The following is a 14,239-nucleotide window of genomic DNA, read 5'->3' as shown; positions in this document are numbered from 1 at the left end:
GTTCCTTGAAGAAAAAAAGACTTCCTCGAAACACACCCCTTAATTCTATCTGTTTGGATTGATGGGAGGGGAGTGTGTTCGCACTTGTCTCTTATTGGTCAATCTGTGCGAAAAAGAATACGTCTTGACGTCAGAACTAGATCAAGCGTCGCGTCGATGGCTACGTCGTAATGTCCTGTAATAGTATAGTCACAGACAGAAGTGGGAAATTATAAATAATATTTGGTATAATTTACCTACTCACACTTCTTATGATTGTTATTTTATAGCTCAATGGTTATGGTACTGATTTATGGTATGTCGGGGCCATTTAGCTATATGGTGGGGACTGATGGTCTGTTTACGTTATGTTGTGGCAAGATCCAGTCTTACAGCGTCATCTAGTGATAGTGTCGGGGACAACAGTTGTTGACGACTAGCGTTGTAGATAAACCTAACCACAGAGTTTCTAAACCTGTCTTTGGCTTAAACATTTTCCAATAGTCGACGCGTCCATAAGGGTAGTGGAAGCTAAGCGCTTCCCAAAAGGAAATTCAAATACATTACCAAAATGATATAGCCCAATTAGTCTTCTGTCTATACAGAAATACATAAAATAATTCAAATAGGCTAGCCTACTGAAGCATGATTTGGCCACAGAGGATCATTAGCTTCTTTACTAAATACAATGTGGATTGTTTTAAATTGCATTACCTACAGTGGGAAAGAAACGCAGCGCGCACTGCAAATACCAAATAGATGATTGTTGAGTTGCGACTGTCAGTGAAATGTAGAGTGTATTGCTGTAAAGAGAAAGAATAAAGAGAATACAATGAAACGACTGTAATCTGTCTTTTAGTTGCAAAAAAATGCAACTTAATTGTGAGAACAACAGTATAGCCTATTGGCACCAGCGGGAGAGCATCGGCATCCCCGGCAAGCGCGCACTGTGCATAGTCAATTCAATCATTATCAAGGTTGTGCCTCTCCTTCTCATAGACCTATGGAGAACGTAGTTTTTATTGATCTGTTTGTCAGTGTCAGCAGAGTAGTCTACCCTGAATATGTTTAATTAAAAAATATTATGTTAATGTCTCCAGTCATATAAAGTGTAGTAGAATTGCCTGAAATTTGTTTATAAAAGGCACAATCTTTACCATACAAAGAAGAAACGTAGCTTGTATAGCCTATAGCCCAGGCTCATTCTACGCTACACGCCAGGGTTCTCCAACTGGCGGCTGCGTGCCGAATTTGACTCGCGGGTGATTTTATTTAGCACCCCAAGTTTTCTGAGCAAAATATATATATATATATATATATATATATTTATTAACTCGGCAAAAAAAAGAAACGTCCCTTTTTCAGGACCCTGTCTTTCAAAGATAATTCGTAAAAATCAGAATAACTTCACAGATCTTCATTGTAAAGGGTTTAAACACTGTTTCCCATGCTTGTTCAATGAAACATAAACAATTAATGAACATGCACCTGTGGAACGGTCATTAAGACACTAACAGCTTACAGATGGTAGGCAATTAAGGTCACAGTTATGAAAACTTAGGACATTAAAGAGGCCTTTCTACTGACTCTGAAAAACATTAAAAAGATGCCCAGGGTCCCTTCTCATCTTCATGAACGTGCCTTAGGCATGCTGCAAGGATGCATGAGGACTGCAGATGTGGCCAGGGCAATAAATTGCAATGTCCATACTGTGAGACGCCTAAGACAGTGCTACAGGGAGACAGGACGGACAGCTGATCATCCTCGCAGTGGCAGACCACGTGTAACAACACCTGCACAGGATCGGTACATCCGAACATCACACCTGTGGGACAGGAACAGGATGGCAACAACAACTGCCCGAGTTACACCAGGAACGCACAATCCCTCCATCAGTGCTCAGACTGTCCGTAATAGGCTGAGGGCTTGTAGGCCTGTTGTAAGGCAGGTCCTCACCAGACATCACCGGCAACAACGTCGCCTATGGGCACAAACCCACCGTCGCTGGACCAGACAGGACTGGCAAAAAGTGCTCTTCACTGACGAGTCGCGGTTTTGTCTCACATGGGGTGATGGTTGGATTCGCGTTTATCGTCGAAGGAATGAGCGTTACACCGAGGCCTGTACTCTGGAGCGGGATCGATTTGGAGGTGGAGGGTCCATCATGGTCTGGGGCGATGTGTCACAGCATCATTGGACTGAGCTTGTTGTCATTGCAGGCAATCTCAACGCTGTGCGTTACAGGGAAGACATCCTCCTCCCTCATGTGGTACCCTTCCTGCAGGCTCATCCTGACATGACCCTCCAGCATGACAATGCCACCAGCCATACTGCTCGTTTTGTGCATGATTTCCTGCAAGACAGGAATGTCAGTGTTCTGCCATGGCCAGCGAAGAGCCTGGATCTCAATCCCATTGAGCACGTCTGGGACCTGTTGGATCGGAGGGTGAAGGCTAGAGCCATTCCCCCCAGAAATGTCTGAGAACTTGCAGGTGCCTTGGTGGAAGAGTGGGGTAACATCTCACAGCGAGAACTGGCAAATCTGCAGTCCATGAGGAGATGTACTGCATACTTAATGCAGCTGGTGGCCACCCCCAGATACTGACTGTTACTTTTGATTTTGACCCCCCCCTCTTTGTTCAGGGACACATTATTTAATTTCTGTTAGTCACGTCTGTGAAACTTGTTCAGTTTATGTCTCAGTTGTTGAATCTTATGTTCATACAAATATTTACACATGTTAAGTTTGCTGAAAATAAACGCAGTTGACAGTGAGGACATTTCTTTTTTTGCTGAGTTTATATTGTAAGTCATGACTTGTAGTTATATATATCAGTGGCGGTCAGTGCCGTTTATGATGAAGTACAACTTTCTTTTTCATGAGCATGGCCTTATTTCTATTGCAGCATGTTGGATGACTGTCATTCATATTCCATTCACCCAGTTCAATATAACATCAATAGGTTTAGGCTACTACATGATACTCAAATTTTTACTATACCCATCATGAGGTTGCTACTACCTAGCATTTGAATGAATGTTTACAACGTAGGTGCACACAGGTCGAGATAAAAATTTGAGATGACAGACATTGACAAATGGACAGACAGTGACACATTCAATACCGCCTTGCACACTCTTGCCTGCATCTAGCTTATCTAGGGTGTAATCAGTAGTTCAACAGTTGCAAACGAGAGTTTATATTGGACAAATTCAGGTATTTTATCCCCGTTTCATTTTCTTCCGTTTCAGAAATGTTTTTCAACAGAATCGGCGGAATGAATACACCCTGATCACACAAACATAGTTCACTTTCATAGCAGCCACGTTGTATTAATTCTAGCCTCTATGCACTCTCCTCCTCTCACCTTTTCCCTTCGCTTGTGGACTTCAATGAACAACACATCAGTTGTATGTGACCAGGCAAAATAAACTTTCCAAGCCAAACCATGTCATAACCGCTACACACAGCCTACATCGTCCCCATTTTAGCTAAAGTAACGTCTTAATCAACATAGCTAATAGAGATAATGTGTTAGTAAACCCGCTACAATCATGCAGTAACCATATAGCTTATAGTCAGTAAGCAGCTAGACCGGCGGGCCCCGGTGGCAATAAATTAATAAAACCAAAAGCTTTGACTTGGGAGAGTTCCAGTGTTGTGTTGGATAGTCATAGCCAGCTAGCTAACATAGCATCCCTCTGTTTGAGCCGGGTGTTTGAGTAACCAAACTAGCCAGCTGCATTTGCTAGCTAAGTAAGTGAAACTGAAAGTGAACAAAATGACATCTCTTTCTCGCTTGTCCTTCATACGGACTCGGGAGAGGCGAAGGTCGAGAGCCATGCGTCCTCCAAAACACAACCCAACCAAGCCGCAACAATGTGACGGAGGAAACACCGTACACCTGGCAACCTGGTCAGCGTGCAGTGTGCCCGGCCCGCCACAGGAGTCACTAGTGCGCGATGAGACAAGAATATCCCTGCCGGCCAAACCCTCCCTAACCCGGACGACGCTGGGCCAATTATGCATCGCCCCATGGACCTCCCGGTCGTGGCCGGCTGCAACAGAGTCTGGGCTCGAACCCAGAAACTCTGGTGGGACAGCTAGCACTGCGATGTAGCGCCTTAGACCACTGCGCCACCTGGGAGGCCTCTCCTTCATTTTTGAAGAAATTAATTTGTTAAACTGTTCAACTAGTCTTTCTCTCTCTTTGAGTCAACTACTCACCACATTTTATGCAGAACTAACTAGCTGTAGCTTATTCTTTCAGTACTAGATTCTGATCCTTTGATTTGGTGGGCAACATGTCAGTTCATGCTGCAAGAGGTCTGATAGGTTGGAGGACGTCCTCCGGAAGTTGTCATAATTGCTGTGTAAGTCTATGGAATGGGGTGAGAGCCAAGAGCCTCCTAGGTTTTGTATTGAAGTCAATGTACTGGCAAGAGGAAGAAGGAAGATAGCTGTCCTCCGGCTACACCATGGTGCTACCCTACAGAGTGCTGTTGAGGCTACTGTAGACCAATTGCAAAACACTGTTTTAATCAATTATTTTGTGACGTGAATATATTTAGTATAGTTTAATCTAAAAAGGATAACTTTTTCAATGTTTTCCTTTAAAAAAATTATATGAAATTCACTGAGGAGCATGGTCCTCCCCTTCCTCCTCTGAGGAGCCTCCACTGATAAATATATATATTTAATCTATATATTTTTAAATGTTTTATTGTTGGACATAAAATACTGTAAAATCTGTTCCAAAGTATTCCCACGCATAATAGAGATATACAGTATATGATCGTATACAAATGTAAGCAAGGTTTGAAATTATTCTGTTTTAGTCCGTGTGGGCTTTTTGCTGTCAATTTGCAGTTGACAAATTATTTGTAATTATGTTCAGGCCTCCTGACAATCCGCTCAGGTAAAAATCTGTGCTAGGCTGAATCTAGTTGATGATCCCTGCTATATGCACTCAGCCATGCATTGAACGGTCTGTTTGCGAACAGTGATTGAGTTCTATTATAGTCTAAATTATGACTCCAATCTACTCATCACATTACGAATAGAAGGGTTTCTTACGTAATTTGCAAATGTGATGATGCATGAAATGCTATATTATAAAGGTGCATTTTTATGATCAAAATAAGCTTCCACAAACTAAACTTATGCGCCGTCTATACCATTTCCTAACCTTAACCTCAATCTCCTTACCTGCTACGTTATTTCACCTAACCTGCTGTTAGTTCTCCTAACCTGCTGTGTAAACAGACCACCAATCCCCACATACCATCAGTAGCCTATCGTCACACTCTCATTTAATTATCTACAGGTGTTTTAGTACGCAAATTCGCGCACTTTTATAGCACGTGATCGGTCAAATCATAAACGCGTGGTAACAATTAGTAAAGACCAGTGTGTCCATTGTCTCGGGTAAGGACGTGAAATACAATAGTGTAAGTTATTTCAACATGTTTAGACGTATACCTACTGAAATATTAACTGGAAGCTGTAGGTAGCTAATGTTACTCGAGTGAGTTAGCACACTCGAGTAACATTAGTTGTTTGACTACTAGACCATCATTGCGCAGTTGTCTCTTGCAGAAATGTCGACCACTTCTCAGAAGCACAGGGACTTCGTTGCAGAACCCATGGGCGATAAACCGGTGACTGCACTGTCGGGAATTGGCGAGGTCTTGGGAAATAAACTGGAGGAGCAAGGTTTTGACAGAGTAAATTCGTTTTTTTTTTTTTTTTACAGCGGTTCACATGCTATGCATTCTAGACTAGATACATTGTTTACCTCTTAGAATGTTAACGTTAGGTCAAGTATTGTGGAACACCTGCACCTTAAGTTGTCAAGGCTTTGGCTTCGTGGCAAATGGGGACTGGTCAATGCACCCTATGGACAGTAGCACCACAGTACTGACCTGCACTTAAGGGCAGGCCCACTGCAACAAAGTAATATGTAGGATAACTGCTGCATCTCCTTCTTAGGCCTTTGTGGTTCTGGGTCAGTACCTGCTGCTGCGGAAGGATGGGGAGCTGTTCACTGAGTGGCTGAAAGACACCAGCGGAGCCAACACTAGGAATGCTACATCCTGCTCCCAGTGCCTGAGAGAGTGGTGTGATTCATTCCTATGAGTCCCTAATGTAACATTTTTAAAGATTAGAACATTAATCTGTTTATAGTGGAAATGTCAGTGGCTTGGTTTGTCTGAGCAGAATAATTTAATAAAGATGTGGAATCTAAATAGTTTTCTTTTATTCAAAATACATATGCCTTTATTACCCCCAATTGATTCTGAATTGTACACAGAAAATGACATTTTAGCACAAAGTTATATTCAAATACTAAATATATAATTGGTCATGCTCCTTTAAACTACAGCAGTAGCATGTGCTTTTATTACACAACCAACATTCCTTAAGTATAAACCAACCACGCCTGCTAAAATAAAAGTCAAACATTCAAAAGGCAACTGGTAAAATAAACTAAAATTCTGAAAACTTTGCACAGAAAAACATAAGTACAATCACTTTGGGAAAACGGCCTGAGTACTTTGCAGCACAGAAACTGGCATGTCATGGCAGCAGCGAAGTGAGGTGAAACTGGCAGCTCACTGACTGTGGAGGGACTCAATGTAGTGGAAAGTAGCCCCCAGAGCCCAACTAGTCTCCACTTCATCAATCTTCCTCGCCAGCTGAAAGCACACACAAATCACTTCCTTGACCATCGGATGCAGACCCATGAAAATGCATTGATTAAGATTGAATAATAAATGGCATGTCTTTGCATTTGGTTCTCACCTTAAATACTTTTTCTTTGGGAAAACCAAGCTCTTGCAGTATCGTAGAGATGTAGGTTAGATCCAGACAAAGGAAAGGATTCTCTCTGGGAGTAACTGTCATTCCGTTGCACACTGGGAGAAATAAATGGTGATTTCTTGCAAGTATTCACTAAATTCCAAAAATTAAGTGTGTGAAAGCAATGAGTCAAGCGTTCATTAAAAGGGATAAGTCAAGTTCATATTCAGTTCAGTAGCAGCGAACCACATACAGTACACAACTGCAGCATGAGGGCGCTGTCTTACCTCTTTTAGCAGTGTCAATGTAATCGCTGACTTTTATAGTCCCTCCTGTTTTCTCATCTGAGTGAAAGGGGATATTAGAATAGAACTACATTAAATTAATATATGAAGATGTCATTAAACTAAGCAGCATATTCATTTACACCAACTGAAGTGGCAAAAGGTAGGTAGTGTTCCTACCAATAGCGCCCAGATCCACAGCTCTGTCATAGTAGTATGAAAAGGCATAGAATTCAATATCTTTGGCTTCTTCTGCCTTCTTCACCTTCCTATACAGCACCTTCTCCACTTTCCTAAGGCAGGACTCATAAATGGGCTCTCCTGAAACAGAAACAAAACTTAATGCATTAAAAAAATGGTCAGGTTAGGCACTGTCTATAGAAGGCAATGAATTGTTTATTAAAGGTGCAATATGCAGAAATTGATCCGCCGTTTCCTGGTTAATAAAATTCTAATAGTTCGCCTAATTTCAGTTAGTGACAAAACAAGCAATTGTATAGAGTATAGAAAATCATTGTACCACCTAAACCGCTGAGAAATATATTTTCAATATAAACCAGAAATATAGTATTTTCAGCTGGTGTACAAAACTAAAAGCCAAAATCAAATCAAATGTTATTAGTCACATGCGGCGAATACAACAGGTGTAGACCTTACAGTGAAATGCTTACTTAAAAGCCCCTAACCAACATTGTAAATTCAAAAAAATACGGATAAGAATAAGAGATAAAAGGAACAAGTAATTAAAGAGCAGCAAAATAACAACAGTGAGACTATTTTTATTTTTTATTTTACCTTTATTTAACTAGGCAAGTCAGTTAAGAACAAATTCTTATTTTCAATGACGGCCTAGGAACGGTGGGTTAACTGCCTCGTTCAGGGGCAGAACAACAGATTTTTACCTTGTCACCTCAGGATTTGATCTTGCAAACTTTCGGTTACTAGTCCAACGCTGTAAACACTGGGCTACCCACCACCAATATACAGGGGGGTACCGATACAGAGTCAATGTGCGGGGGCACCGGTTAGTTGTAGTATGTACATTTAGGTAGAGTAATTAAAGTGACTATGCATAGATGACAACAGAGAGTAGCAGTGGTGTAAAGAGGGGGAGAGGGGCAATGCAAATAGTCTGGGTAGCAATTTGACGAGATGTTCAGGAGTCTTATGGCTTGGGGATAGAAGCTGTTTAGAAGCCTTTTGGACCTAGACTTGGCTCTCTGGGCCCGCTTGCCGTGCGGTAGCAGAGAGAACAGTCTATGACTAGGGTGGCTGGAGTCTGACAATTTTTAGGGCCTTCCTCTGACACCGCCTGGTATAGAGGTCCTGGATGGCAGAAAGCTTGGCCCCAGTGATGTACTGGGCCGTTCGCACTACCCTCTGTAGTGCCTTGCGGTCGGAGGCCGAGCAGTTGCCATACAGGCAGTGATGCAACCAGTCAGGATGCTCTCGATGGTGCAGCTGTAGAAACTTTGGAGGATCTGAAGACCCATGCCAAATCTTTTCAGTCTCCTGATGGGGAAAAGGTTTTGTCATACCTTCTTCCCGACTGTCTTGGTGTGCTTGGACCATGTTAATTTGTTGGTGATGTGGACACCAAGGAACTTGAAGCTCTCAACCTGCTCCACTGCAGCCCCGTCGATGAGAATGGGGGCGTTCTCGGTCCTCTTTTTCCTGTAGTGCACAATCATCTCCTTTGTCTTGATCACGTTGAGGGAGAGGTTGTTGTCCTGGCACCACATGGCCAGGTCTCTGACCTCCTCCTTATAGGCTGTCTCGTCGTTGTCGGTGATCAAGCCTACCACTGTCATGTCATCTGCAAATTTAATGATGGTGTTGGAGTCATGCCTGGCCGTGCAGTCATGAGTGAACAGGGAGGACAGGAGGGGACTGAGCACGCACCCCTGAGGGGCCCCTGTGTTGAGGATCAGCGTGGCGGATGTGTTGTTACCTACCCTTACCACCTGGGGGCAGCCCGTCAGGATGTCCAGGATCCAGTTGCAGAGGGAGGTGTTTAGTCCCAGGGTCCTTAGCTTATTGATGAGCTTTGAGGGCACTATGGTGTTGAACGCTAAGCTGTAGTCAATGAATAGCATTCTCACATAGGTGTTCCTGTTGTCCAGGTGGGAAAGGGCAGTGTGGAGTGCAATAAAGATTGCATCATCTGTGGATCTGTTGGGGCGGTATGCAAATTGGAGTGGGTCTAGGGTTTCTGGGATGATGGTGTTGATGTGAGCCATGACCAGCCTTTCAAAGCACTTTATGGCTACAGCCGTGAGTGCTACAGGTCGGTAGTCATTTAGGCAGGTTACCTTAGTGTTCTTGGGCACAGGCACTGGTGGTCTGCTTAAAACATGTTGGTATTACAGACTCGGACAGGGAGAGGTTGAAAATGTCAGTGAAGACACTTCCCAGTTGGTAATCCGTCTGGCCCTGCGGCCTTGTGAATGTTGACCTGTTTAAAGGTCTTACATCGGCTGCGGAGAGCATGATCACACAGTCTTCCAGAACAGCAGATTCTCTCATGCATGTTTCAGTGTTATTTGCCTCGAAGCGAGCATAGAAGTGGTTTAGCTCGTCTAGTAGGCTTGTGTCACTGGGCAGCTCTCAGCTGTGCTTCTCTTGTAGTCTGTAAAGGTTTGCAAGCCCTGTCACATCCGACGAGCGTCAGAGCCGGTATAGTACGATTCGATCTTCGTCCTGTATTGACGCATTGCCTGTTTGATGGTTCGTTGGAGAGCATAGCAGGATTTCTTACAAGCTTCCGGGTTAGAGTCCCGCTCCTTGAAAGCGGCAGCTCTAGCCTTTAGCTCAGTGCGGATGCTCCCTGTAATCCATGGCTTCTGGTTGGGGTATGTACGTACGGTCACTATGGGAGTGACGTCATCTATGCACTTATTGATGAAGCCAAAGGCTGATGTGGTGTACTCCTCAATGTCATCGGAGGGATCCCGGAGCATATTCCAGTCCTGTAGCTTAGCATCTGCTTCATCTGACCACTTTTTTATTGATCTAGTCTCTGGTGCTTCCTGCTTTAATTTTTGCTTGTAAGCAGGAATCAGGAGGATAGAATTATGGTCAGATTTACCAAATGGAGGGCGAGGGAGAGCTTTGTATGCTTCTCTGTGTGTGGAGTATAGGTGGTCCAGAGTTGTTTTTCCTCTGGTTGCACATTTAACATGCTGATATAAATTTGGTGAAACGGATTTAAGTTTCCCTGCATTAAAGTCCCCAGCTACTAGGAGCGCCGCCTCTGGGTGAGTGTTTTCTTGTTTGCTTTTGGCAGAATACAGCTCATTCAATGCTGTCTTAGTGCCAGCCTCTGATTGTGGTGGTATGTAAACAGCTACGAAGAATACAGATGAAAACTCTCTCGGTAGGTAGCGTAGTCTTCAGCTTATCATGAGATACTCTACCTCAGGCGAGCAATAGCTCGAGACTTCCTTAGATATCGTGCACCAGCTGTTATTTACAAAAATACATAGCCCGCCGTCCCTTGTCTTACCAGACACCGCTGTTCCATCCTGCCGGTACATCGTATAACCAGCCAGCTGTTACAGTTTTTAATGTCCCGTTGGTAGTTTAATCTTCTGCGTAACTCGTCGATTTTATTCTCCAAGGATCGCATGTTTGCTAGCAGAATGGAGGGAAGTGGGGGTTTATTCGATCGCCTACGAATTCTCAGAATGCAGCCCCCCCTTCAGCCCCCCTTTCTCCGCCTCCTCTTCACGCAGATCACAGGGATCGGGGCCTGTTCCCAAGGAAGCAGTATATCATTTGCGTCGGGCTCGTCAGAGTCGTGAAAGGAAAAAAGGATTCTGCTAGTCCGTGGTGAGTAATCGCAGTCTTGATGTCTAGAAGTTATTTTTGGTCATCAGACGGTAGCAGCAACATTATGTTCAAAATAAGTAAACAAATAAGTTACAAACAACGCAAATAAATGAATAAAAAACAATCAGCTGGGGGCACGTAAAACGTCTGCCTTCTTCTCTCTCTTAAAAGACGCAAAAACAAAACTTAAGAACTGGAATCATAGAAATATCGCACATAGAACAGATCTACCACTTCTTAGACTTGCTTTCAATGAGAATGACAGCTCTATATCTCACATTTCTATGTGAATTTGACAATTGGTATTTAGCATTAGTAATATTATTGTTAAGTTAGTTATTAATCCCTTTTTACTGTACCTGCTTTCTGGCCCTTCACAGTATACAGAACTTCTGCATGTTCCCATTGGCCAGAGTACTCCGGGGCCAAGCAGGGACTTACTAGCTCTGTGCTGCTGCCCTCTACTGTTTAAAATAGAACAGAGAACGCACTTAGAATTTGGACCTGACCAACAACCTATAGCTCATGTTTTGGTACACATGCAGGATATATCTATCTATATAGATATATGGAAGCTATGGCTGGAGAAGGCTACATCTTTTTTTTAAGAGCTCTTATAAAAATTAAACAATGAACTAATGTGATGTTGCCGTTTGGCCAACAATTTCCAATATAAGTCAAATGCTGTAAGGGGACACAGCATCTGAAATTGCTGCGCTCCAACATAGGTTTTATGGCTTTTGGCCAACATCTGTTGGCACACTAAAAAGCAACCCTATAACCAAAAAAGCATTGAGGGAACATTGAGAATAAATAGATTGTACAACAAACAAATGTATCAACAAAGAAATCTGATTAAAATTCAAATGTCTAAAATGCAAATCCCCATGGAGAACTGCATCCGGGGCATTCGACTGATGGCAGTTCTTAAAGCCAGGCATCAACTAAATCACAGCAACAGCTGGCATGCAAGGAATTAATCTTGGTCCATGTTATTAAAAGATTAGATAATGGCTTATTTATCGGGACGGGGAGGGTCTTTAAAGGCAACGATGAAAGCAAATTGAAAAACCACATACAAGGCTGTCCCTCGATTCCTCCCAAGACAGCTAGTCTTGCCGACATCAAGCCTAGACCAAGGTAGCTGTGCAAGACAGAAAGCAGAATCAGTGTGTGACACACAGAAATAAGATTGAGAGAGGTGTGTGTCAGAGTTTGTATAGTCATAGTTTGAACAATGATTGTGCACTGTGCAACATGCAACCAAACTTAGTAGGGTCATACACACTAACCTGAGGACAGAAAGAATACAACAGTTTCAATGCACCTCTCTGAACAACATCGCCGAGGGTTGATTTTCAGGAAAGCCAAATACTAAACAACATTTCCCACCAAAGCTGTTTTAGCGCTTTGCCTAATATAAGATATTATTAAGCCAAACATGTAAGAGTGTATTTGAGCGCATATACTGCCATTGACGTTTGTTGTGCAGGGCCAGATCCAGTCGCGTACTGCTGGCTGCAAAAGTCTCAAATTCAGAGGCTGAGCTAAGACCTTCAAAAGTCAATCAGTTATAAAACAGTTTTGCTTTGAGTTAAAACTTTGCTTTGAATGGGAAGTCATATTTTACAATGCAAGACTCTGTTGCAATCTAGTTAGTTCAAAACTGATTTTAGGGGGCAACAGCCAGCAGACGAGGGTTTAAACCAGCAACTCTTGCAGTTATGCAAGCATACCACCTGTGCCTTAAGGTTCAGACCTTTTGTCAGAGTCCCCATTACAGGTTACAATAGCACTGCCAATGACAGGCTTTGCATGTGGAAAGGTTATATAATGCTAGAGGTCAACCGATTATGAATTTTCAACGCCGATACCGATTATTGGAGGGCCAAAAAAGCCGGTACCGTTTAATCGGCCGATATATATATATATATATTTGTAATAATGACAATTACAACAATACTGAATGAACAATGAACACTTTTATTTTAACTTAATATAATACATAAATAAAATCTATTTAGTCTCAAATAAATAATGAAACATGCTCAATTTGGTTTAAATAATGCAAAAACACAGTGTTGGAAAAGAAATTAAAAGTGCAATACGTGCCATGTAAAAAAGCTAACTTTTAAGTTCCTTGCTCAGAACATGAGAACATATGAAAGCTAGTGGTTCAATATTCCCAATTCTTCAATATTCCCAGTTAAGAAGTTTTAGGTCGTAGTTATTATAGGAATTATGACACGTCGACTATTTCTCTCTATACTATTTGTATTTCATATACCTTTGACTATTGGATGTTCTAATAGGCACTTTAATATTGCCAGCCTAATCTCAGGAGTTGATAGGCTTGAAGTCATAAACAGCGCTGTGAAGCAAGCATTGCTAAGAGCTGCTGGAAAACGCAGTAAAGTTTGAATGAATGCTTATGAGCCTGCTGCCGCCTACCGCCGCTCAGTCAGACTGCTCTATCAAATTGTAGACTTAATTATAATATAATAAACACAGAAATTCGAGCCATTAATATGGTCAAATCCGGAAACTAGCATTTCGAAAACAAAACTTTTATTCTTTCAGTGAAATACAGAGCCGTTCCGTATTTTATCGAACGGGCGGCAACCTAAGTCTAAATATTACTGTTACATTGCACAACCTTCAATGTTATGTCATAATTATGTAAAATTCTGGCAAATTAGTTCGCAACGAGCCAGGCGGCCCAAACTGTTGCATATACCCTGACTCTGCATGCAATGAACGCAAGAGAAGTGACACAATTTCCCTAGTTAATATTGCCTGCTAACATTAATTTATTTTAACTAAATATGCAGGTTTAAAAATATATACTTCTGTTTATTGATTTTAAGAAAGGCATTGATGTTTATGGTTAAGTACATTCGTGCAACGATTGTGCTTTTTTCGCGAATGTGCTTTTGTTAAATCATCCCCCGTTTGGCGAAGTAGGCTGTGATTAGATTTTTTTTTTTTTTACAGGCACCGCATTGATTATATGCAACGCAGGACAAGCTAGTTAACCTAGTAATATCATCAACCATGTGCAGTTAACTAGTAATTATGTGAAGATTGATTGTTTTTTATAAGATAAGTTTAATGCTAGCTAGCAACTTACCTTGGCTCCTTGCTGCACTCGCGTAACAGGTGGTCAGCCTGTCATGCAGTTTCCTCGTGGAGTGCAATGTAATCGGACATAATCAGCATCCAAAAATGCCGATTACCGATTGTTATGAAAACTTGAAATCGGCCCTAATTAATCGGCCATGCCGATTAATCGGTCGACCTCTATATAATGCACCTTTAAACCGAAAAATAAAGGAAATTCACG

The 14,239-nt window shown here is 42.2% G+C and overlaps 2 protein-coding genes across 6 annotated transcripts in view; one reads left to right on the top strand and one right to left on the bottom strand.

Annotated features, from left to right (window-relative positions):
• The first annotated feature begins 5,299 nt into the window (after positions 1-5,299).
• LOC106576720 (barrier-to-autointegration factor-like protein) lies at positions 5,300-6,228 on the top strand. 3 transcript variants are annotated; one of them, XM_014154061.2, is made up of 3 exons: positions 5,300-5,407; positions 5,579-5,706; positions 5,972-6,228. In XM_014154061.2, the coding sequence occupies exons 2-3, from the start codon at positions 5,581-5,583 to the stop codon at positions 6,116-6,118; spliced, it is 273 nt and encodes a 90-aa protein (XP_014009536.1). In that variant the 5' UTR covers positions 5,300-5,407; positions 5,579-5,580; the 3' UTR covers positions 6,119-6,228. The 3 variants fall into 3 exon arrangements, with proteins under 3 accessions (XP_014009536.1, XP_014009535.1, XP_014009537.1); XM_014154060.1 differs by having other exon boundaries at positions 5,312-5,430; XM_014154062.2 differs by having other exon boundaries at positions 5,370-5,430; positions 5,566-5,706.
• LOC106576718 (ectonucleoside triphosphate diphosphohydrolase 6) overlaps positions 6,218-14,239 on the bottom strand; it is a 30,614-nt gene continuing 22,592 nt past the window's right edge. For 2 of the 3 annotated variants that reach the window (XM_014154058.2, XM_014154059.2), the window contains 6 exons: positions 11,976-12,040; positions 11,256-11,360; positions 7,246-7,386; positions 7,069-7,125; positions 6,785-6,897; positions 6,218-6,678 (listed from right to left, as the gene is read on the bottom strand). In XM_014154058.2, the coding sequence (XP_014009533.2) occupies positions 6,595-6,678; positions 6,785-6,897; positions 7,069-7,125; positions 7,246-7,386; positions 11,256-11,360; positions 11,976-12,040 (565 nt within the window). In that variant the 3' untranslated portion in view covers positions 6,218-6,594. Of the gene's footprint in view, positions 6,679-6,784; positions 6,935-7,068; positions 7,126-7,245; positions 7,387-11,255; positions 11,361-11,975; positions 12,041-14,239 lie in introns of all 3 variants that reach the window. The other variant, XM_045700762.1, reaches the window with a different exon arrangement.

This window comes from Salmo salar, chromosome ssa18 (genome assembly GCF_905237065.1).
Source record: "Salmo salar chromosome ssa18, Ssal_v3.1, whole genome shotgun sequence".
Classification (NCBI taxonomy): domain Eukaryota; kingdom Metazoa; phylum Chordata; class Actinopteri; order Salmoniformes; family Salmonidae; genus Salmo; species Salmo salar.
Note: the sequence above shows the minus strand (reverse complement) of the source record. Positions and strands in the feature narration are given on the sequence as shown.